Source organism: Nerophis ophidion, linkage group LG10, assembly GCF_033978795.1.
Source record: "Nerophis ophidion isolate RoL-2023_Sa linkage group LG10, RoL_Noph_v1.0, whole genome shotgun sequence".
In the NCBI taxonomy this organism is placed as follows: Eukaryota; Metazoa; Chordata; class Actinopteri; order Syngnathiformes; family Syngnathidae; genus Nerophis; species Nerophis ophidion.
Genome location: NC_084620.1, coordinates 37,887,021 through 37,913,350, shown reverse-complemented (window position 1 = coordinate 37,913,350; position 26,330 = coordinate 37,887,021). Strand labels below are relative to the sequence as shown.

The 26,330-nt window shown below is 42.0% G+C and overlaps 2 protein-coding genes across 22 annotated transcripts in view; both read right to left on the bottom strand.

Annotated features, from left to right (window-relative positions):
* Window positions 1–962: 962 nt before the first annotated feature.
* On the bottom strand, window positions 963–15,614 carry zdhhc21 (zinc finger DHHC-type palmitoyltransferase 21). Of its 6 annotated transcripts, none has more exons than XM_061913680.1 (9): window positions 15,473–15,571; window positions 14,994–15,189; window positions 14,832–14,930; window positions 14,627–14,738; window positions 11,877–12,015; window positions 11,657–11,773; window positions 3,574–3,617; window positions 3,333–3,491; window positions 963–3,249 (listed from the first exon to the last, which is right to left on the bottom strand). In XM_061913680.1, exons 2-8 carry the CDS (start codon window positions 15,175–15,177, stop codon window positions 3,353–3,355), a joined length of 834 nt encoding a protein of 277 aa, XP_061769664.1. In that variant the 5' UTR covers window positions 15,178–15,189; window positions 15,473–15,571; the 3' UTR covers window positions 963–3,249; window positions 3,333–3,352. The 6 variants fall into 6 exon arrangements, 5 of the variants coding, with proteins under 5 accessions (XP_061769664.1, XP_061769663.1, XP_061769666.1 ...); XM_061913679.1 differs by having other exon boundaries at window positions 3,337–3,491; XR_009808518.1 differs by lacking the exon at window positions 963–3,249 and adding an exon at window positions 6,624–6,719 and having other exon boundaries at window positions 3,401–3,491.
* Window positions 15,615–20,205: 4,591 nt separating this feature from the next.
* mark2b (MAP/microtubule affinity-regulating kinase 2b) overlaps window positions 20,206–26,330 on the bottom strand; it is a 91,821-nt gene continuing 85,696 nt past the window's right edge. For 8 of the 16 annotated variants that reach the window (XM_061913653.1, XM_061913664.1, XM_061913662.1 and 5 more), the window contains 4 exons: window positions 26,059–26,085; window positions 24,371–24,409; window positions 23,828–23,934; window positions 20,206–21,327 (listed from right to left, as the gene is read on the bottom strand). In XM_061913653.1, the coding sequence (XP_061769637.1) occupies window positions 20,978–21,327; window positions 23,828–23,934; window positions 24,371–24,409; window positions 26,059–26,085 (523 nt within the window). In that variant the 3' untranslated portion in view covers window positions 20,206–20,977. Of the gene's footprint in view, window positions 21,328–23,827; window positions 23,935–24,370; window positions 25,957–26,058; window positions 26,086–26,330 lie in introns of those variants that run through there. The other 8 variants (XM_061913657.1, XM_061913669.1, XM_061913655.1 and 5 more) reach the window with 7 other exon arrangements.

Here is a 26,330-nt window from a genome sequence, read left to right as displayed (position 1 = left end):
ACAATTATGCATCTGAAAAAAAATAGGATACAATAATACATCCATCCATCCATTTCCTACCGCTTATTCCCTCTGGGGTCGCGGGGGTAACTGGTGCCTATCTCATCTACAATCAGGCGGAAGGCGGGGTACACCCTGGACAAGTCACCACCTGATCACAGGGCCAACACAGATAAACAGACAACATTCACACTAACATTCACACACTAGGGCCAATTTAGTGTTGCCAATCAACCTATCCCCAGATGCATGTCTTTGGAAGTGGGAGGAAGCCGGAGTACCCGGAGGGATCCCACGCATTCACGGGGAGGACATGCAAACTCCACACAGAAAGATCCCAAGCCCAAGATTGAACCCAGGACTACTCAGGACCTTCGTATTGTGAGGCAAACGCACTAACCCCTCTGCCACCATGAAGCCACAATAATACATACTTACAATAATAATAAAGTTGTTAAATTGGTAGTAAAGACTTTGCCCTATTTTGAAAGTTTCCCTTAGAGTTAAGACCCCCACAATTGAATAGCGAAACCTATAAAAAGCCCTAAACAGGACTCAAGCCCCGATTCTAGAGTATGCTTTTCACAGTTATTAAAAGTTTTTCAAATGTAGTTTTACACAATATCAAACAATTACAGGCGTACCAAACATCACATCTTGTCAACGTATCTTTCGATTGGATAATCTTGAGTTAACTCACATGTAAAACATATGATTAATACTGTCGCGCTCTTTCCTTTTTGCCATTAAAGCACTTTTTATTTTGAAGTAACCAAAGAAAAAATATTAAATATTTACAATGTAAAGCAGAAAAAACAAATTGAGACTAGACTTGAATCCACTGTATTGTTTTCCTCATTTTAGAGCTGATAAACACATATAAACTCAACAAATGTCGTTGTCATAATTCAGTATTCCATTGACTGTAATTCCTAACCAGAAAAAACAAATATATCTAAAAATGTGTGACATAATTTTTATTCTTAGTCTAACAAAGTATGGGATTAAAAAGACACTTTGCAATATGCCACACATACAAAAATCAATATATTTGCATATAATCAACTTGCTTTTACAAAACGGAGTGCTCGATGTTTCCAGGTGAAAATCCAGCAAAAGTCACATAAATATATTCCTAAATGTGATCAAAAATCAACACCGTGGTGCATTATTAATAGCCCGAGGTGTTCAAATTACAACAGAGATAAAGAAGTTGCAAGATAAATCAAAATGTAATAGTAAAAAAATATATAGTTTAAAACCCAATCACATCATTACACCACAACTGTTAAATACAAAATATAAACATTAAATCATTTTTTTTTAATATAACAAAAAATGTAATACAAAAAAGTAAATTCAAGTAAATGTGTGTCCAGTAACAGTACAGTAGACAATATATATACATCAATACATATACTGTATGTATTTGAAAAGGTATATACACGTATACCTTTTTAACTATTGCAAGAATTCTTTGGCCAACAAAAGGAAGTTTGATTAGAATAGTAGTGCAACTTACCAGGCACAAAACCACAAGTATATTTTGCGCCTTACATATGCTATTGAAGACCCACTAAAACTATCTAAAAATCAAAATGTGACATTTACAGAAGAGATGAAAGCCATAACGAAAATAGATAAACATTTCGGGCAATTTGTTTTCTTAAATGTTGGGGAAAAAATGTTAAAGCAGCAGCTTAGTTTGGCAGTGAAAACCAAACCTGTGTGTAAAATGTAGTTTTAAAAAAAGAGTGCTTTCGAAGTTTGGGCCAATTAATTAAATGGGAAAGTTTTGTTTGCTAGGGGAGAGGGTTTTTATTTAGCATAGCCAGACTGCTAGCGAGCTCCTTGTTTGTTTTCCTGGCTAAACTAAGCAAACTAGCTGAAAGCTTTGGCCCGTTTATATTTGTTTTTTTTCCATTTCAAGTGAGCTGTAAAAGACATAGGAAAAATCCTGCATGTAATTCCACTTTTCCAAAAGAGAAAATTAAACAAAAAACATACAAAAAAACAAGGCACCAAAAGGCTTTTTTTTCTTCATTTGATTGAGCCTAATCAAGAAGTGACAAACAGAAAAGCTCCTTCTAATAAATGAATCTGAGAGGGTTACCTTTTGCTTTAGGGTTGCAACTAGCATCTATTTAAACACAGAAAAAGTGCCTTTTCATTCACAGTGAGTTAAAGCAACACAAGTAAAAGTGTTGTTTTTTGACCAGGGTGTGTAACAGTACCATATTCATGATTCGGAACATGCCTCGGTTTTAAGGTCACGATTTGGTTCATTTTGAATACTGTAAGGGAGCCAATTGCAAAACAACGGATCTTTTGGATGAACAACTTTAAAGAGGACCTATTATGATATAAATGAATGCAGCTGGGATAGAACAAGCGGTAGAAAATGGATAGCTGTAGTACAATGTTGAATACGAGTGTTAACAATGCCAAAGCTTAAGTATTCATTAAAAACAAGGCAGCGGTTTTACTTAACAAGTATACCATTCCCACAGACAGAGTTGGATGGTTCCCTCTGTGACTTAATTGCTTATTTTGGCGTCAACTATGGCCCAATTGTAGAAACTTCCATTGAAGACTGATTAACCTTAGATAACGGCTCGAGTCACCTCATTACAATATTTAATTTAGTGATTTTTTGGCGTTAAGCGAGATGGAGCCCACGTACGTACCAAAGTTTGAGAATCCCTGGTTTAGGCCACAAATAGGTGTGTTAAATGTAGATCAGAATCACAATAGGTCCCCTTTAAAAGACTTGAAACAGGAAATTCTCCTATGAATAACATTTGCCAATTAATAAATTAAATGAAGATACATTTTCCAGATGAGGGGGGAGCACTTTGGTCAATACATGCTAACCTATCTGAACAAAACATCTTAGCTTTGTGGTATAGGTGACAAAACAAATCAGTGTGATATCCAATGATATGTGTCATTAATAATATATATATATATATATATATATTTTTTTTTTTTTTAAACAAACAAATGGCCAATAACAGAAAAGCCAAAAATGTCCCCCGCACCGCGCTTTGGACGCCCCTACATAACAGCATTTCTTTTTGGGCAATTGCCACAGTAATAGTTTCAACAATGTGTATTTTTGTTCTATTTTGAGTAAATGACAGTTTCTTCTGGTCTGAAGGGCAGCATCAATAGTTCCAGCTGTTGCCCCGTTGCCCATCTCTACACGTGTGCTGTGTGGGAATCACGTACTCCTCTGTGCCGATAAAACTGAACATACCATTTGGAGTACATGTGATGTTACCGTACTGTTCCCAGAGTCTTTGTGCGGCTATTGTGGTTGTAATCCTCACCTACCATGTGTGCAGGTAGGCTACACGTGTGTTCGAAACAGGCTGCTGCTAACTTGTTTGAGCGCCCGTCTGCTTCGGAGCGGGACGAACCACAGCGCTTTCCAGTGGGTGCCACACGCCTCGGCCAGGGCCAGCTGCCACGGTTTCCTCTGACTGTCGCTGCCAAAAATGAAACCATGCCAAATGAAAATCTGTTGAATTGAAATGAAAATCGTGGCAGGACTATTTGCTGGAGACTTACATTTCACTTGATGAGAGGGCCATTTGCTCTAAGGTGGTGGTGTCCTGTCGTTGGGGGCGTCACATAATCGGATAATCAGACACAATTGACGTGTTTTAAATGAAACAAAAACTTTAACACGTACTGCAATTTTTATAAAATACAATACCCAAAACCAGTGAAGTTGGCATGTTGTGTAAATAAAAACAGAATACAATGATTTTCAAATCCTTTTCAACCTATATTCACCTGAATAGACTGCAAAGACAAGATACGTAACGTTCGTACTGGAAAACGTTATTTTTTGCAAATTTTAGCTCATTTGGAAATTAACGCCTGCAACATGTTTCAAAAAAGCTGGCACAAGTGGCAAAAAAGGCTGAGAAAGTTGAGGAATGCTCATCAACCACTTATTTGGAACATCTCACAGGTGAACAGACTAATTGGGAATAGGTGGGTGCCATGATTGGGTATAAAAGCAGCTTCCATGAAATGCTCAGTCATTCACAAACAAGGATGGGGCGAGGGTCACCACTTTGTGAACAAATGCGTGAGCAAATTGTCCAACAGTTTAAGAACAACATTTCTCAATGAGCTATTGCAAGGAATTTAGGGATTTAACCATCTACGGTCCAAAATATCAAAAGGTTCAGAGAATCTGGAGAAATCACTGCCCGTACGAGATGATGTTACGGACCTTCGATCCCTCAGGCGGTAATGCATCCAAAACCGACATCAGTGTGTAAAGGATATCACCACATGGACTCAGGAACACTTCAGAAAACCACTGTCGGTAACTACAGTTCATCGCTACATCTCTAAGTGCAACTCTACTATGCAAAGCGAAAGCCATTTATCAACAACACCCAGAAACGCCGAGCTCATCTAAGATGGATAAATGCAAAGTGGTAAAGTGTTTGGTGGTCTGAAGAATCCACATTTCAAATTGTTTTTGGAAACTGTAGACGTCTTGTCCTCCAGAACAAAGGGGAAAAGAACCATCCGTAAGTTGTAGGCACAAAGTTCAAAAGCCAGCATCTGTGATGTTATGGGGGTGTATTAGTGCCCAAAGGCATGGGTAACTTACACATCTGTGAAGGCACCATTAATGCTGAAATGTACATACAGGTTTTGGAGCAACATATGTTGTCATCCAAGCAACGTTATCATGGACGCCCCTGCTTACTTCAGCAAAACAATGCTTTCTCCCACCTCCAAAGACATGCACCTGGGGATAGGTTGATTGGCAACACTAAATTAGCCGTAGTGTGTGAATGTGAGTGTGAATGTTGTCTGTCTATCTGCGTTGGCCCTGCGATGAGGTGGAAACTTGTCCAGGGTGTACCCCACATACCGCCCAAATGCATATAGATAGGCTCCAGCAGCCCCCGCACCCCCAAAAGGGACTACCAAGCCACATGTTACAACAGTTTGGCTTTGTAGTAAAAGAGACTGGCCTGCTTGTAGTCCAGATCTGTCTCCCATTGAAAATGTGTGACGCATTATGAAGCCTAACTTACACCGAAATCAAGCAAGAATGGGAGAAAATTCCACCTAAAAAGCTTTAAAAATTAGTATCCACTGTTCCCAAATGTTTACTTAGTGTTTTTCAAAGGAAAGGCCATGTAACACTGTGGTAAAAATGCCCCTGCCAACTTGTTTGCCACGTGTTGCTAACATTAAATTCTAAGTAAATGATTTGCAAAAAAAAAAAATTAGTTTCTCAATACGAACATTAAATATCTTGAATTGAATATAAGTTGAAAAGGATTTGCAAATCATTGTATTCTGTTTTTATTTACGATTAACACACCGTGCCAACTTCACTGATTTTGGGTTTTGTATATCAATACAAAAGGCGCACATTGACTCTTCTTCTACTTTCTGAACTATTTCAGACATTTTTGAGTTTAGATTTTTTAAAAGAATATACAAAGTGAATAGTACATTCTTTCAATGCTCTTTGTTTAACATGAAGGACCTTCAAGTAGCATACTTAAAGAAAGCAGAGCCCTCCTGTCACAGAGAGGAGCTTTGACAAGCATTTTTGCAGTCGGCCCTAATAAAGAGAAGAGTGTTCCTATAATATACGTACAGGATCTTTGACCAATGTTAATAGGGACCTGCACTATTTTATGAGAGACAAGAACACGTTTTGTTTAGTTTTTTTGCCTTCTAATTTGTAATAATCGGCTCGTTCTGCAGCTAATGGGAGCAATCCATTCTGCCTCTAAATCACACTAAAAATGCATTCAAAAACTAGCAACAATACCTTATTTATGTTCCGTAAACTGTAAAATAACCAAACTGTAGCAACATTGTTATTGTAAGAAAAAACACAGAGGAACTCTTTTTCCAGCGCAGTAACATAATGCCTTGCGTAAACTAGCTTCTGCGTCGACAGCTGAATGGCTTTTGAGTTTGTAATGCACAACACAATGTGTTAGGACACCAATCTGCACTGACTGAAATACATGACCAATCATATTACAGTATCTATTAGCACAAATGTTATGTTTTTTTTGTACACAGCTAGTTCGACAGCGTATGTAGTTGTAATAACACGCATGATTTGCTGCATGTATCATCATCGATACTATTGTGATTCACTCGATAGACAGCTGTGCGTTTGGTCCAGCTGGCCGGGGACGTTTCCTGTTGATTTTGGGTTAAGCACTTGATTTCTGTCGGCTCTGTCGGTGCTCGCTAAGCTTCTATAACCAGCAGTTCATCGTCAGTACTGTACATTCAGGTTAAAAAAAATAAGGTAGTCTGTTAGAATAATTGTTTCTAAATTACCACAAAAAACTTTGTATTATGTTGTGTTCCTGACCAGCAGTTCATCCTTCAGGTTCAAAAACATAAGGTCGTCATTTCTCATTTTTCCAAAAATAGCCATCTCTGTTGTCTATTACCAAGGCTGTTATGATTAAAATACACATGTGTTTGTTTCTGGAAGTGGTATACATATACATATACATATACATATATACATATACATATACATATACATATATATATATATATATATATATATATTTATTAGGCTCCTCTCTGAGCTGCTACCTTACCGTGGTAGAGGAGTTTGCGTGTCCCAATGATCCTAGGAGCTATGTTGTCTGGGGGTTTTCATGCCCCCTGGTAGGGTCTCCCAAGACAAACAGGTCCTAGGTGAGTGATCAGACAAAGAGCAGCTCAAAGACTTCAATGGAATTACAACGAAATGAACCCAGATTTCCCTCGCCCGGACGTGGGTCACCGGGGCCCCGCTCTGGAGCCAGGCCCGGAGTTGGGGCACGATGGCGAGCGCCTGGTGGTCGGGCCTGTTCCCATGGGGCCCGGCCGGGCACAGCCCGAAGAGGCAACGTGGGTCATCCCTCCAATGGGCTCACCACTCATAGGAGGGGCCATAGAGGTCGGGTGCATTGTGAGCTGGGCGGCAGCCGAAGGCAGGGCACTTGGCGGTCCGATCCTCGGCTACAGAAGCTAGCTCTTGGGACGTGGAACGTCACCTCACTGGGGGGGAAGGAGCCTGAGCTAGTGCGCGAGGTAGAGAAGTTCCGGCTGGATATAGTCGGACTCACCTCGACGCACAGCAAGGGCTCTGGAACCAGTTCTCTCGAGAGGGACTGGACCCTCTTCCACTCTGGCGTTGCCGGCAGTGAGAGGCGACGGGCTGGGGTGGCAATTCTGGTTGCCCCCCGGCTCAAAGCCTGTACGTTTGAGTTCAACCCAGTGGACGAGAGGGTAGCTTCCCTTCGCCTTCGGGTGGGGGGACGGATCCTGACTGTTGTTTGTGCTTACGCACCAAACAGCAGTTCAGAATACCCACCCTTTTTGGGTACACTCGAGGGAGTACTGGAAAGTGCTCCTCCGGGTGATTCCCTTGTCCTACTGGGAGACTTCAACGCTCATGTTGGCAACGACAGTGAAACCTGGAGAGGCGTGATTGGGAAGAATGGTCGCCCGGATCTAAACCCGAGTGGTGTTTTGTTATTGGACTTTTGTGCTCGTCACAGTTTGTCGATAACAAACACCATGTTCAAACATAAGGGTGTCCATATGTGCACTTGGCACCAGGACACCCTAGGCCGCAGCTCCATGATCGACTTTGTAGTTGTGTCATCGGATTTGCGGCCTTATGTTTTGGACACTCGGGTGAAGAGAGGGGCGGAGCTTTCTACCGATCACCACCTGGTGGTGAGTTGGCTGCGATGGTGGGGGAGGATGCCGGACAGACCTGGCAGGCCCAAGCGCATTGTGAGGGTCTGCTGGGAACGTCTGGCAGAGTCTCCTGTCAGAGAGAGTTTCAATTCACACCTCCGGGAGAACTTTGAACATGTCACGAGGGAGGTGCGGGACATTGAGTCCGAGTGGACCATGTTCCGAACCTCTATTGTCGAGGCGGCTGATTGGAGCTGTGGCCGCAAGGTTGTTGGTGCCTGTCGTGGCGGTAATCCCAGAACCCGTTGGTGGACACCAGCAGTGAGGGATGCCGTCAAGCTGAAGAAGGAGTCCTATCGGGTTCTTTTGGCTCATAGGACTCCGGAGGCAGTGGACGGGTACCGACGGGCCAAGCGGTGTGCAGCTTTAGCGGTAGCCGAGGCAAAAACTCGGACATGGGAAGAGTTCGGGGAAGCCATGGAAAACGACTTCCGGATGGCTTCGAAGCGATTCTGGACCACCATACGGCGCCTCAGGAAGGGGAAGCAGTGCACTATCAACACCGTGTATGGTGCGGATGGTGTTCTGCTGACTTCGACTGCGGATGTTGTGGATCGGTGGAGGGAATACTTCGAAGACCTCCTCAATCCCACCAACACGTCTTTCTTTGAGGAAGCGGTGCCTGGGGAATCTGTAGTGGACTCTCCTATTTCTGGGGCTGAGGTCGCTGAGGTAGTTAAAAAGCTCCTCGGCGGCAAGGCCCCGGGGGTGGATGAGATCCGCCCGGAGTTCCTTAAGGCTCTGGATGCTGTGGGGCTGTCTTGGTTGACAAGACTCTGCAGCATCGCGTGGACATCGGGGGCGGTACCTCTGGATTGGCAGACCGGGGTGGTGGTCCCTCTCTTTAAGAAGGGGGACCGGAGGGTGTGTTCCAACTATCGTGGGATCACACTCCTCAGCCTTCCCGGTAAGGTTTATCCAGGTGTACTGGAGAGGAGGCTTCGCCGGATAGTCGAACCTCGGATTCAGGAGGAACAGTGTGGTTTTCGTCCTGGTCGTGGAACTGTGGACCAGCTCTATACTCTCGGCAGGGTTCTTGAGGGTGCATGGGAGTTTGCCCAACCAGTCTACATGTGCTTTGTGGACTTGGAGAAGGCATTCGACCGTGTCCCTCGGGAAGTCCTGTGGGGAGTGCTCAGAGAGTATGGGGTATCGGAATGTCTTATTGTGGCAGTCCGCTCCCTGTATGATCAGTGTCAGAGCTTGGTCCGCATTGCTGGCAGTAAGTCGGACACGTTTCCAGTGAAGGTTGGACTCCGCCAAGGCTGTCCTTTGTCACCGATTCTGTTCATAACTTTTATGGACAGAATTTCTAGGCGCAGTCAAGGCGTTGAGGGGTTCCGGTTTGGTGGCCACGGGATTAGGTCTCTGCTTTTTGCAGATGATGTAGTCCTGATGGCTTCATCTGGCCGGGATCTTCAGCTCTCACTGGATCGGTTCGCAGCCGAGTGTGAAGCGACTGGAATGAGAATCAGCACCTCCAAGTCCGAGTCCATGGTTCTCGCCCGGAAAAGGGTGGAGTGCCATCTCCGGGTTGGGGAGGAGACCCTGCCCCAAGTGGAGGAGTTCAAGTACCTAGGAGTCTTGTTCACGAGTGGGGGAAGAGTGGATCGTGAGATCGACAGGCGGATCGGTGCGGCGTCTTCAGTAATGCGGACGTTGTATCGATCCGTTGTGGTGAAGAAGGAGCTGAGCCGGAAGGCAAAGCTCTCAATTTACCGGTCGATCTACGTTCCCATCCTCACCTATGGTCATGAGCTTTGGGTCATGACCGAAAGGATAAGATCACGGGTACAAGCGGCCGAAATGAGTTTCCTCCGCCGGGTGGCGGGGCTCTCCCTTAGAGATAGGGTGAGAAGCTCTGCCATCCGGGAGGAGCTCAACGTAAAGCCGCTGCTCCTCCACATCGAGAGGAGCCAGATGAGGTGGTTCGGGCATCTGGTCAGGATGCCACCCGAACGCCTCCCTAGGGATGTGTTTAGGGCACGTCCAGCTGGTAGGAGGCCACGGGGAAGACCCAGGAACCGTTGGAAAGACTATGTCTCCCGGCTGGCCTGGGAACGCCTCGGGATCCCCCGGGAAGAGCTAGACGAAGTGGCTGGAGATAGGGAAGTCTGGGCTTCCCTGCTTAGACTGCTGCCCCCGCGACCCGACCTCGGATAAGCGGAAGATGATGGATGGATGGATGGATGGATGGATGGATATTTATTAGGGCTGCAAATCTTTGGGTGTCCCACGATTCGATTCAATATCGATTGTTGGAGTCACGATTCGATAATATATCGATTTTTTCGATTCGATTCTTGATTCAAAAACGTTATTTTTCTGATTCAAAACGATTCTGTATTCATTAAATACATAGGATTTCAGCAGGATCTACCCCAGTCTGCTGACATGCTAGCAGAGTAGATTTTAAAAAAAAAAATGCTTTTATAATTGTAAAGGACAATGTTTTATCAACTGATTGCAATAATGTAAATTTGTTTTAACTATTAAACGAACCAAAAATATGACTTATTTTATCTTTGTGAAAATATTGGACACAGTGTGTTGTCAAGCTTATGAGATGTGATGCAAGTGTAGGCCACTGTGACGCTATTGTTCTTTTTTAATTATTTTTACAAATGTCTAATGATAATGTCAATGAGGGATTTTTAATCACTGCTATGCTGAAATTATAACTAATATTGATACTGTTGATGATAATATTCATTTTTGTTTCACTACTTTTGGTTTGTTCTGTGGTGTTTGTGTCTTCTCAATTGCTCTGTTTATTGCAGTTCTTAATGTTGCTGGGTCAGGTTTGGTTTTGGAATTGGATTGCATTGTTATGGTATTGCTGTGTAGTGGTTTGTAAGATTGATAAAAAAATAAAATAAAAATAAATTAAAAAACAATAGTGTGTCACAGTGGCTTACACTTGCATCACATCTCATAAGCTTGACAACACACTGTGTCCAATGTTTTCACACAGATAAAATAAGTCATATTTTTGGTTCATTTAATAGTAAAAACAAATTTACATTATTGCAATCAGTTGATAAAACAATTATAAAAGCTTTTTTTTAAAAAATCTACTACTTTGCTAGCATGTCAGCAGACTGGGGTAGATCCTGCTGAAATCCTATGTATTTAATGAATACAGAAAAATATGGTTTTTGAATCGAAAATTGCGTTGAATCGAAAAAAATTGATATATTATCGAATCGCGACACCAAGAATCGATATTGAATCGAATTGTGGGACACCCAAAGATTTGCAGCCCTAATATATATATATATATATATATATATATATATATATATATATATATATATATATATATATATATATATAGATAGATACAAGTTAGGTCAGGAAAAAACACAGAGGCTATTTCATGCCTACAAACCTGTTTCGCAGGTTTCCCTGCTCTCCAGGAAAAATGCCCTGAAGAGCAGGGAAACCTGCAAAACAAGTTTGTAGGAATGAAATAGCCTCTGTGTTTTTTCCTGACCTAACGTATATTCCGCTCTACTCCAGTATTGACCACTGTATAACAAATAAACCAATTATAACATATAACATATATCATAACATATCATATATAACATATTAACCAACATATTGCAAGCGTTTTTTTTTTTTTTTATCTTTACAGTCCTGAAAAAAGATGTGTTTTTGTCTCTTATGAGGATTATGAATGACGGGCAAAATAAAAAAAATAAAAAAGTGCAGTTCCCCTTTGAAATTGTGTTTCTGTTTGAATGTATGACTTAATCATTTTATAAGTAACTACAATCTAGTAAAGGTTTTAAGGTATGTTATAGTCTTGCATCGACATTAGCCCATGGCTTTCTGAAAAAAAATGTCCCTCTCTATTTTTAGTGAGCATACTGACCGACAAGATTCCTGCCAGCTGAGAATAAAACAAGGCTGACATGCCACCGAACATGACCACACCCATGAGCGCTGAAAGTCGCAGTAGAGCCAGTTCATGCTGCGTTGTAAAACTCTCCTGTGGAACGGCAACAGAAAAAGCAGAGTAAAACTTTTTAAAACAATGACTGGCGCCAGTTTAGGACTAAAAGATGGAGCCAACACGTGAGCGCACAAAGTACCTGGTCTAGTTGAGTGAGAGGCTGGAAGTAGTAGTACTGGCAGAAGTCCAGCACCAGAGTGAAGAAACTGAGCACCATGGTGTAGAAGCAGAGCTGCAGAAAGAGCCAGTGATTGTCTTCCCCCACACAGTTATTGATCCTGGATGGAAATACATAGGGTTTGGTTTACATTGCATACTTAAAACCCTCCACAAAAGCTGTTATGAAAATAATAACAATATGACGCTATATAAAGTAAGCAGGCTTAATTTCAAAAGGCGTTAAGGACGCAGGAAGTTTTACGTTCACTATATGGCCACCTGCCATGACTCACATGTGAACTTGAAGTGCCATCCCATTCCTAACCCATAGGGTTCAATATGATGTCGGTCCACCTTTTGCAGCTATTACAGCCTCAACTCTTCTGGGAAGGCCGTCCACAAGGGTGCGGAGTGTGTTTTTATAGGTATTTTTCACCATTATTCCAAAAGCGCATTGGTGAGGTCACACACTGATGTTGGTTGAGAAGGCCAGGCTCTCAGTCTCCGTTTTAATTCATCCCAAAAGTTCAGGTCAGGACTCTGTGCAGGCCAGTCAAGTTCAACTACACCAGACACTGTCACCCTTGTCTTTATGGACCTTGCTTTGTGCACTTGTCCACAGACATGTTGGAAGAGGAAGGGGCCCGCTCCAAACTGTTCCTACAAGGTTGGGAGCATGGAATTGTCCAAAACTGTTTTGGTATCTTGGAGCATTCAAAGTTCCTTTTAGTGGAACTAAGGGGCAAAGCCCAACTCCTAAAAAAAGCAACCCCACACCATAACTCTTCCTCCACCAAATTTCCAACTCCTACCACTTGGTGGCTGAGTTGCTTATAATAAAGCAGACAGTTGATTTTGGAATATTTAGGGGCGAGAAAATTTCACGACTGGATTTTTTGCACAAGTGGCATCCCATGACAGAGCGGCCCATTCTTTCACAAATGTTTGTAGAAACAGTCTCCATGCCCAAGTCTTTGATTGTATACACCTGTGGCCGGGCCAAGTGATTAGGACACCTAGTTCTCATCATTTGGATGGGTGGCCAAATACTTATGGCAATATAGTGTATTAATCCTCACTACGCCATACCGCCGTAGTGGGTAGAGCGGCCGTGCCAGAAACCTGAGGGTTGCAGGTTCGCTTCCCACCTATTAACATCCAAAATTGCTGCCGTTGTGTCCTTGGGCAGGACACTTCACCCTTGCCCCCGGTGCCGCTCACACTGGTGAATGAATGATGAGTGAATGATTGGTGGTGGTCGGAGGGGCCGTAGGCGCAAACTGGCAGCCACGCTTCCGTCAGTCTACCCCAAGGCAGCTGTGGCTACAGATGTACCTTATCACCACCAGGTGTGAATGAATGATGGGTTCCCACTACTCTGTGAGCGCTTTGAGTATCTAACAATAGGAAAGCGCGATATAAATCTAATCCATTATTATTATTATTATTATTATTATCACTTGTTGGAACAAACATACATTATATTAGCTGTTTATTATTTTTATTTTACACTTGTATGGGAGTTATTTGCTACTTCAATTAATAATAAAACAAAAACTATCAATTTTAGACCATATAAAGCGTGGGTGTCAAACTCCGGCCCGCGAGCCAAATTTGGCTCGCCGTGTAATTTCTTTTGGCCCTTGAGGCAATATTAAATTAACATTAGAGCTGGCCCGCCGGCATTATACAGCAGCGGTGCCGCTGTAACACCGCATTCAACGCTAATACTCATACTTGCCGATCCTCCTGATTTTCCTGGGAGACTCCTGAATTTCAGTGCCCCTACCGAAAATCTCCCGGGGCAACCATTTTCCCGAATTTCTCCCTATATACACCAGGACAACAACATTGGGGGCGTGCCTTAAAGGTACTTTCTTTGGCGTCCCCTATAACCTGTCATCACGTCCACGTTTCCTCCTTAAAAACAGCGTGCTGGCCCAGTCACGTAATATATGCGGCTTCTACACACACATAAGTGAATGCAAGCATACTTGATCAAAAGCCATACAAGTCACACTGAGGGTGGCCGTATAAACAACTTTAACACTGTTAAAAATATGCGCCACACTGTGAACCCACACCAAACAGGAATGACAAACACATTTCGGGAGAACATCCGCACCGTAACACAACATAAACACAACAGAATAAATACCCAAAACCCCTTGCAGCACTAACTCTTCCGGGATACTACATTATAAAACCCCCCAGCTACCAACAAACCCCCTCCTCCGCTGAGCCCCGACATTAATGAACTAGCATCCAAGAAAAGATGCCAGGTATCTCGCTTGGGCACATCAGATTAGATCAGTGTGTCGCAAACTGAGCAGTAAAAAGGCCTGAATGGTTGATTTATTCATTGTTATTTAATTTTAAAATGTATTAGCCTGTGAAAAAATTGAATGTTGATATTTACCTCAGAAGGCTGCAAATAAAAAAGAGGCATTCAATTTATCAATCCATCTTCTACCACTTATTCCCTTTTGGGGTCGCTGGCGCCTATCTCAGCTACAATCGGGGGGAAGGCGGAGTACACCCTGGACAAGTCACCACCTCATCACAGGGCCAACACAGATAGACAGACAACATTCACACTCACATTCACACACTAGGGCCAATTTAGTGTTGCCAATCAACCTATTTTTATTTACATTTTATTTAATATACCATTGAGCGCAATCTGTATTTCTATGCTGTGATTGCTGAGGAGTGGTCCGCGCTTCTCACCAGGGGCAGTGGTGGTCCATCCGGCGCACGCAGTGGCCACAGCGACTGCAATGATGTGACCTCCTGGGCCTCATCAGGTTGCACTTGCTGCATAATTCCCAGTGCTGTCGCTCTGAAACACAAAGGCGGCGATCAAGGATTTGACCTATCTCTGCATCGTTTTCGAGTCATTCTTCGCTTGCAGGGGACACGTCTGCGTCCGTACCTGAGTGAGGTATATGCGGGTTAACGGGAAGGCGTCCAGGATCCGCTGTGGAAGCTCTGACTAGTGCGGCGAAGCAAAATGCGGAAGCAGTGTAGTAACCTGAGAGAAGTTGGCTTTTTAGCAGGCGTGTCCACACAGGAGAAGAGAATTGGGGATACTTACTGACAACCACAGCCCAGGGAATGTGTCCCTCTTTGTAGTGCGGCAGCAGCACCAGCTTTGGAATGAACAAGGAGTTGTAGAGCCAGACGCCGAACACCAGGCTGATGCACAGCCAGCCCATGGGATCCACCACACAGTGCAGCCTCATCAGCTTCATGGCTGCTGCACCTCCACCATGAACCATGCAAGAACCAAACTACAAGGTGTAAATAGTGAAACTACCATCATCAAAAGGTGCATGCTAGAGTGAAGAAGGGCAGCATAAAGACCAGGGTTGGCACATGTTATTTATTGCCTTGTAGTCTAAGCTAAAGCTAAAAGAATGAATAAAAACATCTAGCTAGCATGCACTAGTACATTGTTATAACCGCATGCTGAGTTTCTGTTTGTGAACAGCAGACGTAAAAGTAACCAATAATAAACAACTGTAATTCATACTTTTTATCAACACTAAAAAAGGAAAATTAAAACATACATACATTAGGGAGATGACAGCGTCATTGACTTCCTCGTCTGAGACTCCTTGGGCTTGACAGGAAGTGTGGGTGGCAAAATAAAAGCACAATTCCGGTTCTACTTGTTTTGAAAACAATGAATTTACCACGTTTAAATATATATATTTTTTCAACAATACTGTGTTATATTTTGATACGCAAAACTAATAATTAGTGACAGCACATAAATTGTAAACAAACTTATTTTAACCACATTATTTAGTCACCCACTAAAACGAACATCTTTATAGTCGTGTCCTGTTGCGAAATCAAATAGTTTACCTTTCTTTCCTGCCATCGTCCCTTTTAAACAGTTTTGTAAATTGTAAGTATATATATATGTGTATATATATATATATATATATACAATGAAGAAAATAAGTGTTTGAACACCCTGCTATTTTGCAAGTTCTCCCACTTAAAAATCATGGAGGTGTCTGAAATGTTCACGGTAGGTGCATGTCTACTGTATGAGAGATAACCTAAAAAGAAAAATCCAGAAATCAAAATCTATGATTTTTTAACAATTTGTGTGATAAAGCTGAAAATAAGTATTTGAACACCAACATTAATATTTGGTAGAGTAGCCTTTGTTTGCAATTACAGAGGTCAAACGTTTCCTATAGTTCTTCAGCAGGTTTGCACAGACTGCAGGAGGGATTTTGTCCCATTCCTCCACACAGATCTTCTCTAGATCAGTCAGGTTTCTGGGCTGTCGCTGAGTAACACAGACTTTCAGCTCCCTCCAAATATTTTCAATTGGATTTAGGACTGGAGACTGGCTAGGCCACTCCAGAACCTTGATATGGTTCTTACGAAGCCACTTTTTGGTTTTCCTGGCTGTGTGCTTTGGGTCATTATCATGTTGGAAGATCCAGCCACGACTTATCTTCAATGATCTGACTGAGGGAAGGAGGTTTTTGGCCAAAAGTCATCCTCTCCTTAATACAGTACAGTTGTCCTGTCCCATGAGCAGAAAAACACCCCCAAAGCATGATGCTACCACCCCCATGCTTCACAGTAGGGATGGTGTTCTTGGGATGGTACGCATCGATATTTTTCCTCCAAACACGCATAGTGGAATTATGACAAAAAGGTCAATTTTGTCTCATCTGTCCACATGGCTTTCTCCCATGACTCCTCTGGATCATCCAACTGGTCATTGGCAAACTTAAGACGGGCCTTAACATGTGCTGGTTTAAGCAGGGGAACCTTCCGTGCCATGCATGATTTCAAACAATGACGTATTACCAACACTGACAATGGAAATAGTGGTCCCAGCTCTTTTCAGGTCATTGACCAAGTCCTGCCGTGTAGTCCTGGGCTGATTCCTTACCTTTCTTAGCATCATTGAGACCCCACCAGGTGATATCTTGCATGAGGCTCCAGTCCCATTGAGATTGACCGTCATGTTTAGCTTCTTCCATTTTCTAATGATTGCTCCAACAGTGGACCTTTTTTCACCAAGCTGCTTGGCAATTTCTCCGTTGCCCTTTCCATCCTTGTGGAGTTGTACAATTTTGTCTGTGGTGTCTTTGGACAGCTCTTTGCTCTTAGCCATGCTGAATGTTTGGGTTTTACTGGTTGTATGGGGTGGACAGGTGCCTTTATGCAGCTCACAACTTAACACAGGTGCATCTGATCCAGGATAATACAGTGGAGTGGTGGAGGACTTTTAAAGGCGGACTAACAGGTCTTTGAGGGTCAGAATTCTAGCTGATAGACAGGAGTTCAAATACTTATTTTCAGCTGTATCAGACAAATAAATTGTTAATAATCATAGATTGTGACTTCTGAATTTTTCTTTTTAGGTTATCTCTCATACAGTAGACATGCACCTACCGTGAAAATTTCAGACCCCTCCTTGGTTTCTAAGTGGGAGAACTTGCAAAATAGCAGGGTGTTCAAATACTTATTTTCTTTACTGTATATACATATATGTATATATATATACACACATACATGTATATATATATATATATAAACACACACATATGTATGTATATATATATACACACAGTATATATACACATTTGTTTTATTAAAATACATATGCACCCTTTTGCCTAGTTTCTCTTGTTATATTCCTAGTTTACTGTTATATTTTTATTCTCATTGTTGCTTTTTATTTTTATTCTTATTGTAATATTTTTCTGTTCTGTTTCCATTCATAACACTTGTATTTACTTTTTAAATTTGATCTCAATTCTGTACACTGTTGCTGGAATTTAAATTTTCGTGATGGGGACTCTCCTGAAGGAATCAATAAAGTACTATCTATCTATCTTTTATGATTTCATTTAGGCTAGGTAGGTAGGCCGATCAGATTCTTAATACCTAATTATAGTGTGTAAGTGTTTAACTGGGAGTGATTTGAGATTTCTTGTGCACGATTCTTCTGTACGTCTGGATACATGTATAGAAAATTGACAATAATATTTGAAGTCTGAGATTTACTTTTAAAGTTTGAAGAGTAAGGGTAGGCCTATTAGAGTCTGGTTGGAGGAGTAGGGCCCTGTGATTTGGTGGCGACTTGTCCGAATGCAGCTGAGATCCAGCGACCCCAAAAAGCGACAAAGAAAATGGGTGGATGGACGGATGGGGGAGTAGGTAGAATGACACTACAGAGCAGTGTAAAATGCCCCCTGTTGTCATGTCCCAATGTTGACAGTATTGACAGCAATGTAATCCATACCTTGCAGTATACACAGGCTCTATCTAGTGGCACGCAGAGGAAGTCTACATATGTACTGTATATGGTGTTTCATTGTTGTTTGTGTAATGTTACAGTGGCGAAAATCTTGCTGAATAAAACCCTGCATTGTTTTTAATGAATACTTAGGCCTGCTCTGCTACTGTATTGGGATGTTGATCATTATGGCAGTACTTGGAAAAGCTAAGTGTTTTCTGAGGTGGTACTTAGTATAAAAAATAAATAAATAAATAAAGGTAGAAAAGTTTGCAACAGATAAAACAAATATCTCAACCCTCATTCGGTAAACATTTGGCCGAACAGAAAGAGTTGCTGAAAAATAAAAAGCACATTTCCATTTCTGCATGAAGTAGGCCTTAAAAGTGCCAAATTATAGTAAGATGTTTTAATTATTTTTAACCTGAGAACAACATTTTTGTAGAAATTGAAACTATTTTTAATGCAAATGTGTGTTTCAGCGGTTTTCCAATCTTCGGTTTTTACAGAAAGTGGCCACCAACCTGCCAAAAAAAAGGCTTTTGTCTTTTGAGCATGGAAAATATTGATTTCAACTTTTTTGTCATAAATTTAATCAGTGTATAATTAAATGACACAAGTGTAGGTATTACTCCATTACTCCAAAAGGGCGGCATGGGGTAGTGGGTAGAGCAGGCGTGCCAGAAACCTGAGGGTTGCAGGTTCGCTTCCCACTTATTGACTTCCAAATCGCTGCCGTTCTGTCCTTGGGCAGGACACTTCACCTTTGCCCCCGGTGCCGTTCACACTGGTGAATGAATGATGAATGAATGATTGGAGGTGGTCGGAGGGGCCGTAGGCGCAAACTGGCAGCCACTCTTCCGTCAGTCTACCCCAGGGCAGCTGTGGCTACAGATGTAGTTTACCACCACCAGGTGTGAATGAATGATGGGTTCCCACTTCTCTGTGAGCGCTTTGAGTATCTAACAATAGAAAAGCGCGATATAAATCTAATCCATTATTATTATTATTATTATTATTATTTGTCTCGCATCACACATGATAGATCTCAAGGGCATGCTATCATTATATCATTGTTTTATTACTATCATTGTAATTTTTCATCATTTAGACTTTGCACAAAAAAAAAACAAATAATACATTTTCAGGAGCTTCAAAACCCAACCCGGCCCCAAAAACCCACCACTACAGTTACAGTTTGCTCAAAACATTTAAAATCAACGTAAATTACAGCAATGTTAAACAAAAATACAACAACAAAGAAATGCGAGATAAAATCAAAAGAAAAACCCTGAAAGAGATAATATAACAGCAACAGCCAGAATAATCATTAGAATCCAATACCCAGCACCTTAATGCAATGATCAACCTTTAAAGAAAAAAAGACGTATAAGGGAAATAAACAGTGTCATCATGTTGGAAGAAAAATGTGTAGCCTTGCCCCTTTCATTAAATCCACTTCTCCAACACCTGTGTGTTTTTCTGCTGCTTCAACAAGCTGAAGGCAAGAAGTGAGAGACAAAAAATATGTTTTTTGAACATGTGCTCCGATGTGAGAAGGGGAGAAATGTTTTAGTGTGCTGAGCCATTATGGACTAATGAGGCCGTTTAAAAAAACAAAACAAAGATGTTAAAAAAAAAAGTGATAAAGCAGACAAAAAAAGGCCTAAAATGAACAAGCAGCAGTCATCACCACCACCATCAATATTAACATTGACATATCCTCAACTTGGGGGTTTGTGTGGAACCCAATACACTGTGTGGATGATAAACGTGTCAAAAGGCAGCAATGATATGATCCACTCCCACCCACTCCACAAAAAAATAACACATTTTACAAATCCCAAATTATTCAAACATAAAAATATATTATCAAATCAAAAGCAGGAGAGTAATTCAACATTCGTTTGATGTTTTTTTTCTTTTTCTCTTTGACTTTTAAATACACACTCGTGCGTGTGCGTGCGAGCGTGTGTGTTCACTCTTTGGGACCAGACGAATGAGAGGCGGAATCAGTTCGGTAGGGAGGTTAGACATTGACCCTCTTTTCCAGTGCATTTGTTTTTTAGTTTTTTTTTTTTATAAAAGCATTAAAAGAAGGGAAATACACTTTTTTCGTCTTTTAAAAGAAGTGTTATACTGCAAGATGAGTGACAACATCAAGTCTAACTGGCCTGGTATGACCTGACTCATGAGGAGGGGGAAAAGCATGGAGGTGACTGTGCTGGAGGTGGTGTGTGTGTGTGTGTGTGTGCGTGCGCGTGTGTGAGGAACACGGTTCAGTTCAGGGCTGGTGATGAAGGAGACAACCTTTCTATCATCAAGCTCAACAAAGCCATTTTTGTCTGAGGGCATGGCTCGGTTGCGATTCCATGGATCAGTTTTGGAGAATGGGAACAACACCAGAAAACAAGGGTCCACATTCCATCATGAAGTCAATCCTTGCTCTCCAAGACCGCTTCCCTCCCGAGAACCGATCTGTGCAGCGAATAAATAGCAAGGAAGTGACAGAAGTGCCCGAGGTGATCGAACAAGAGGAGATCTGACATGCAGAGAAAAGCAGAAAGTGGCGGAACTATTTGGAAAAAAACAAATAAGGGAAAGAAGAAGATGACGATTTGTAAGTACTTCACATCAAGAGTTCCAACCGTCTGGGAAGAAAAGATCAAGAAAGAAAAGTTCAGGGATGGCCCTACTTTAACGCAATGTGGGACAATCATGTCATTCCAAGCCGTCAAGCTCCAGCACAGCCGCGCCCTCAGACCCAAAAGCCCTCCCAACTAATCCCCCCCACAGGATGCTCACAGTTTGAGCTCGTTGGCAATCTTTGACGCAATGTTCTTGAAGGCGATGGACGTGCCTGAGATCCGCTTGAAGCGCACGCCGTTGAGGGAGAGCCGCGGCAGCTTGCACACCTCCATTTCCCACTGGACGAAGTCATCGCGGGCCGGGTTACCTGACACGCACAGCAGCATGTAGCGCTCGCGCAGCTCGTACTCGCAGCTGTTGGAATCCAGCACTTTGCGGATCTCGCGCATCATCTCCGTGGGCTCCATGGACGATGTGGTCTTCATGGACCAGGTGAAGCGCAGCGAGCGGGGCTTGGCCGAGTCCTTCTGGTTGGCAATGGCCGGGGGGATGCCTGTGCCGCCTGCGGAGACAAAAGGAGGAGTAGTGAGAAAAGGAGTAATTTAATTTAGTTCTACTACTTACGTATAAAATGCTACACGGTTTAGCTACAGCCTATCTTGCCGATTGTATTGTACCATATGTCCCGGCAAGAAATCTGTGTTCAAAGAACTCCGGCTTATTAGTGATTCCAAGAGCCCAAAAAAAGTCTGCGGGCTATAGAGCGTTTTCTATTCGGGCTCCAGTACTCAAGATGCTACCTCAGTAGAAGCATTTAAGTCCCATCTTAAAACTCATTTGCATACTGTAGCCTTTAAATAGACCCCCTTTTTAGTCCAGTGGGCTATATAAATAAACATTGATTGATTGATAGTACACAGTTGTTCCTCGGCCTGCGAAGGAGTTTGGTTCCTACAACTGTGATAGCAAGTCGACTTAAAGTTAAAGTACCAGTAATAGTCACACACACACTAGTTGTGGTGAAATTACTCTCTGCGTTTGACCCATCCCCTTGTCTCACCCCCTTGGAGGTGAGGGGAGCAGTGAGCAGCAGCAGTGGCTGCGCTCAGAAATAATTTTGGTGATTTAACTCCCAATTCGCACCCTTGATGCTAAGTGCTAAGCAGGGAGGTAATGGGTTTAGTCTTTGGCATGACTCGGCCGGGGTTTGAACTCACAAACTACCGATTTCATGGCGGACACTCTAACCACAAGGCCACTGAGCCGGGTTTTAAAGAAAACTTTAATGAAAGTCAGAAATTATACCCAAATTAACACATGTGTCACTCAAAATCAACAACGATGAAAAACAACATTTTAATGAAACACTCAAAAAAGGGCTGTCTTGCACGCTGGCAAGGACGTTGCAAAGGAGAGGGAGGCATTTATCGAGGATACCATCTTTGTTTTTCATGATGGATGATGCAGCCTTTAACTGTTAAGACCAGGCATGTAGCCAATTATTTCTTCACTTTGAACATTACAGATATCGAACTTCACTCATATTACTTGTCTTTGACACACTGCCACTAGAAGAGTCTGCCTCATGTTTGGTAGACATACCAAACAAACATCCATCCATCCATTTTCTACCGCTGGTCCCTTTCATGGTCGCGGGGGACGCTGCAGCCTATCTGAGCTGCATTCGGGCGGAAGGCGTAGTACAATCTGGACAAGTAGTCATCTCATGGCAGGACCAACACAGATAGACAGACAACATTCACACTCACATTCACACACTAGGGCCAATTTAGTGTTGCCAATCAACCTATCCCCAGGTGCATGTCTTTGGAAGTGGGAGGAAGCCGGAGTACCCGGAGGGAACCCACGCAGTCACAAGGAAACATGAAACATGGAAAGACCACTAGTCACTAGTCAATGGTGCGTAAATAATAGGCTATATATATATCCATTCACACGATATATATATATATATATATATATACTTTTTTATTTTATTATTATTTTTTAAACACATTTGTAAGGTTTGGCAGCTTAAATTTTTCTCTGCCAATGGCCGATGATCAATTACATGTCGGGGAAACCCTGCTAAATTGTTAGCCGCCTCGTACTAGGAGTTTTTGACTATTTAGAATGCACATCAAAGAGAAAGACACATGTGTTCTTGACTCACATTAGGATAGTGGATGCTTGGCAAAAAGTGTTTTTCTTTAACATCGATTAGAACATATTAATTTAAAGTTTAACACAAGCCTAAAGTATAAATGCCTCACCTGACATACAGGACACTGCACATCACTGGTACATGGTTGGTATAGCTAGGCAGTTCAATGGACATGAATAAGAGGTGAACTATTTTCAAGAAAATTCAAAAAGTAGTTGATCTGACTAAACTTCAAATAAACAATAAAAACACATTAAAACATGATTTACAGGTATAAATGTAAATTTTCTTCTGCTTTACTAACTTGGTCAACACATATTAAGCAGCTTTTTTTATCAGAAACTTGAACGAGAGGGTGACAGAAGGGAGGGCAAAAAATGATAGTTTCTCCGGAAAAATGTAAAGGTTGACAGGTATGAGCCGAGAGAGGCTAAGATCTAGTTCAGCTTGCGGTCACAAGACATCTTCATGCCTTGACAGCTACACAACACATTTAGGTTTCTTTTCTCCATGGAGGAAAATCCCTACTTGACATAGGAAGCTATACCTGTGTTTCTCCATGTTCAAATAGCAGATGCCAATAACCTTTATTGGTCATCTTCTATAAATACAGGTTCTAACAGTTTCAAGACGACACCGCACAAAATAAAAAAATGTCTTTTGGGATAAATGGCACGAAAAGATTAGCTTTTATCCTGGGCAAAGACCGGCGACCTATTGAAAACAGGGTTTCAACCAACCAGTTGAGAGTCAATGCTGCAAAGTATATGCAATTTTTGATCCTATAGTGTTGTGTTGTCTCTTCACAAATATACATTGTCATAAAAATGCTTGCTGAAATGCGAGGGCTGTCCTCACTTGTGGTAGAAAGAAGCTTAAGGAATAAATCCAAACATACCAGTGTTCCCAGATCCTGGTGAGGAGTTATTCTCATCATTGTTGGAAGAGGAGAGAACGCCACCAGACGTCTTCTCTGACTTGTCGACCGTGCTGCTCAGCATGGACCTGGATGGGCGGCAGGGTGAAGGAAGGCAAATGGGATAAAAAGGCAAGAGGAGGGGGATGAGATGTGATAGAATTATTGGAAAATTGGAGGAAGCATTAATTGGAAGAGCGGGGTGATAAGGAAATGTATGAAGACAAAAAAAAAAAAAACATAAGTACCCCTGTGTGTGTTTGTGTGCATGTAGCATCTTCTGTGACACACACAAATACACATTTGAGTACAGAAAGGCAATGATTTCCCTCTTCACTCATTCAACCATGCGGGATCACCTCCACACTCTCAACTAATCTCCCAACCTGATTGGTCACCATCACCACACAGTTAAATCCCAGCTCAGCGCCCCCCTCTCCCAGCTTAAAGTTCATCTACTGCGTTGGAACCAGTCTACTGATTGGCAGGCAAAGGGAGGAGCGGGGTTTCTGGTCTGTATCTCACCTGCTCCCCTCATCCCGACCCTCTCCCTCATACGGACTCCTCGAGAAAAATCAACACAAGTTTAGTATTTTGGCGCCCTGGTGGGTGGGTGACAATAAGCCAGCTCTCCACGAACTTTCCAATCCAACCACATCCCATTAAACAAATACAGAAATACTCTGTAAAAGAGAGCCTCCAGTTATTCCAAGAGCCCACAGAATGCATTGCCAGGATAATTAATGAAATGAATGAGTGACAAGTAGCATGTATCATCTAAATATGGGAATGGGGCAGCCTGGAATAAATGTAACACTCAAAATATGAAATGGGGAAAAAAGGCTGGACTGGGATGGCATGGTTTGAAACTGAAGCATGGTAAGTGTGGTTCCTGCAGCAAAAACAAAGGTATGGGCAATCCAACCCCCACTTTGGAGATACAACCTCCTCTAAAAATGTGTGTACACCTACGCACACACTTTTCATTGTTCTCAAACAATATGTCGGCTAAGTTTGTAAACTTATAGTCCCTCGAACAGACACTCATGAAGACAAGACAATAAACAACACATGCAGACAACTGTTGGACAAAAATGTATGAGACAAAAACGTTGAATACAACAAATATATTACGTCCTGCAAAAGAAATAGGGTTAAAAATGATGCACATCACAAATGACTGTTTGCAAACAATGTTTGAAAAAAATTTAAATGTAATTTTCTGTACTATTTTACAAGTTTAATGCAATATGAAGGACTGCAAAATAGCTATTTATGCAAATCTAGCCCAATCTATTATTGGGAATTGTTGGAATTAAATTGTGAATATTACATGTTCTGACCACCAGGTGGCATAATAGTCCATCTTAAGACATAACCCTACTTGCAAAATAACAAACATTGTTTTCTGAAGTTTACAATTACTCTATTAAAAGCATGTGTTGATATGAATCTTGCATCATGCAAATATAGTCATAGCAGTTTTGATGCTGCAACGGTTAAGCGAGCCAGTGCCAAAGAGAGTAAAAAAGAGTGAGAGTGCAGCCTGCGGAAAAGAAACTGAGAAACACTGGAGCTCCCTCATCCCTCTTGGATCCGCTCCTCTTTTCCACAAAGAAACTTTACTATTACCACTACTGCAATGGATGATTATACTTTGAGTCCTCAAAGTTGCTATTAGTACTAAGGCAGTAAGATTGTATGTCTTTAGACTATATCATTATTACCAATGGTGACATTAGTCATTAGTGGAGGCCTCTGTCCAAGGAAAAGAACAAAAAAAAGACAGCGCTCACACACACTCTACTTGGCAATTAAATGGGGGAAGAGAGTAGGAGATGAGGGGGATGCAGTGGACGGGAGGGCTGAGAAGAAAGTAAGGTGAGGTATTATTGTGTGGCATGTTGATGGAGTGGGTGAGTGAGCGAGTTACAGTAGGTGCATGGGCATGTCAAGAGGGACATTAGCGGAATAAACAAACACAACATAGGCCAAAAAAGGTGTTCAAAAGCAGAAGGCTCACAAACAAGGGGCCAACCACAAGAAATAATAAATAAATAAGAGAAAAAGATAAGGCTTAAGGCACAGAGGAAGATTTCAACAAAGAGCTGCTGCACAAAACACCAAAAAAGGGAGGAATAATGTCAAATAAATATGAAGAGAATATACTGGATATCAAGGGTTTGTAAATTAACATTGGGGTGTTTGCCTACCTTCTTGGAAACCTGAACGACAGATTTCTACAAAAACAAAAAGAGGGATAAGAAAGAAAGAGAAAGAAACGTATGCATAAACGTGTATGTGAACCACACGCTGCCTTCTAAACAGCAAAGCTTTCAGATAAAAAAGTACATCATGGCCTCCAGTTTCTTTTTTAGTGATTAAAAGATGGATATGTTATTATTGTGTATGTTTGCGCAAGTATTGTTAACAGTACAACATGGCACAGCGGCTTGAATGTCACACAGTTGCAATGATCCTGGAA

Bases quoted from the DNA above. Each gene is read 5' to 3' on its own strand.
- zdhhc21 (XM_061913678.1), bottom strand. From the start codon at position 15,177: ATGGTTCATGGTGGAGGTGCAGCAGCCATGAAGCTGATGAGGCTGCAC. The intron at 11,774-11,876 runs GTACTTTGTGCG...GCCGTTCCACAG, and splicing joins CTCTCACTCAACTAGACCAG to GAGAGTTTTACAACGCAGCA. The intron at 3,618-11,656 runs GTCAGTATGCTC...CCCCAACGACAG, and splicing joins AGCTGGCAGGAATCTTGTCG to GACACCACCACCTTAGAGCA.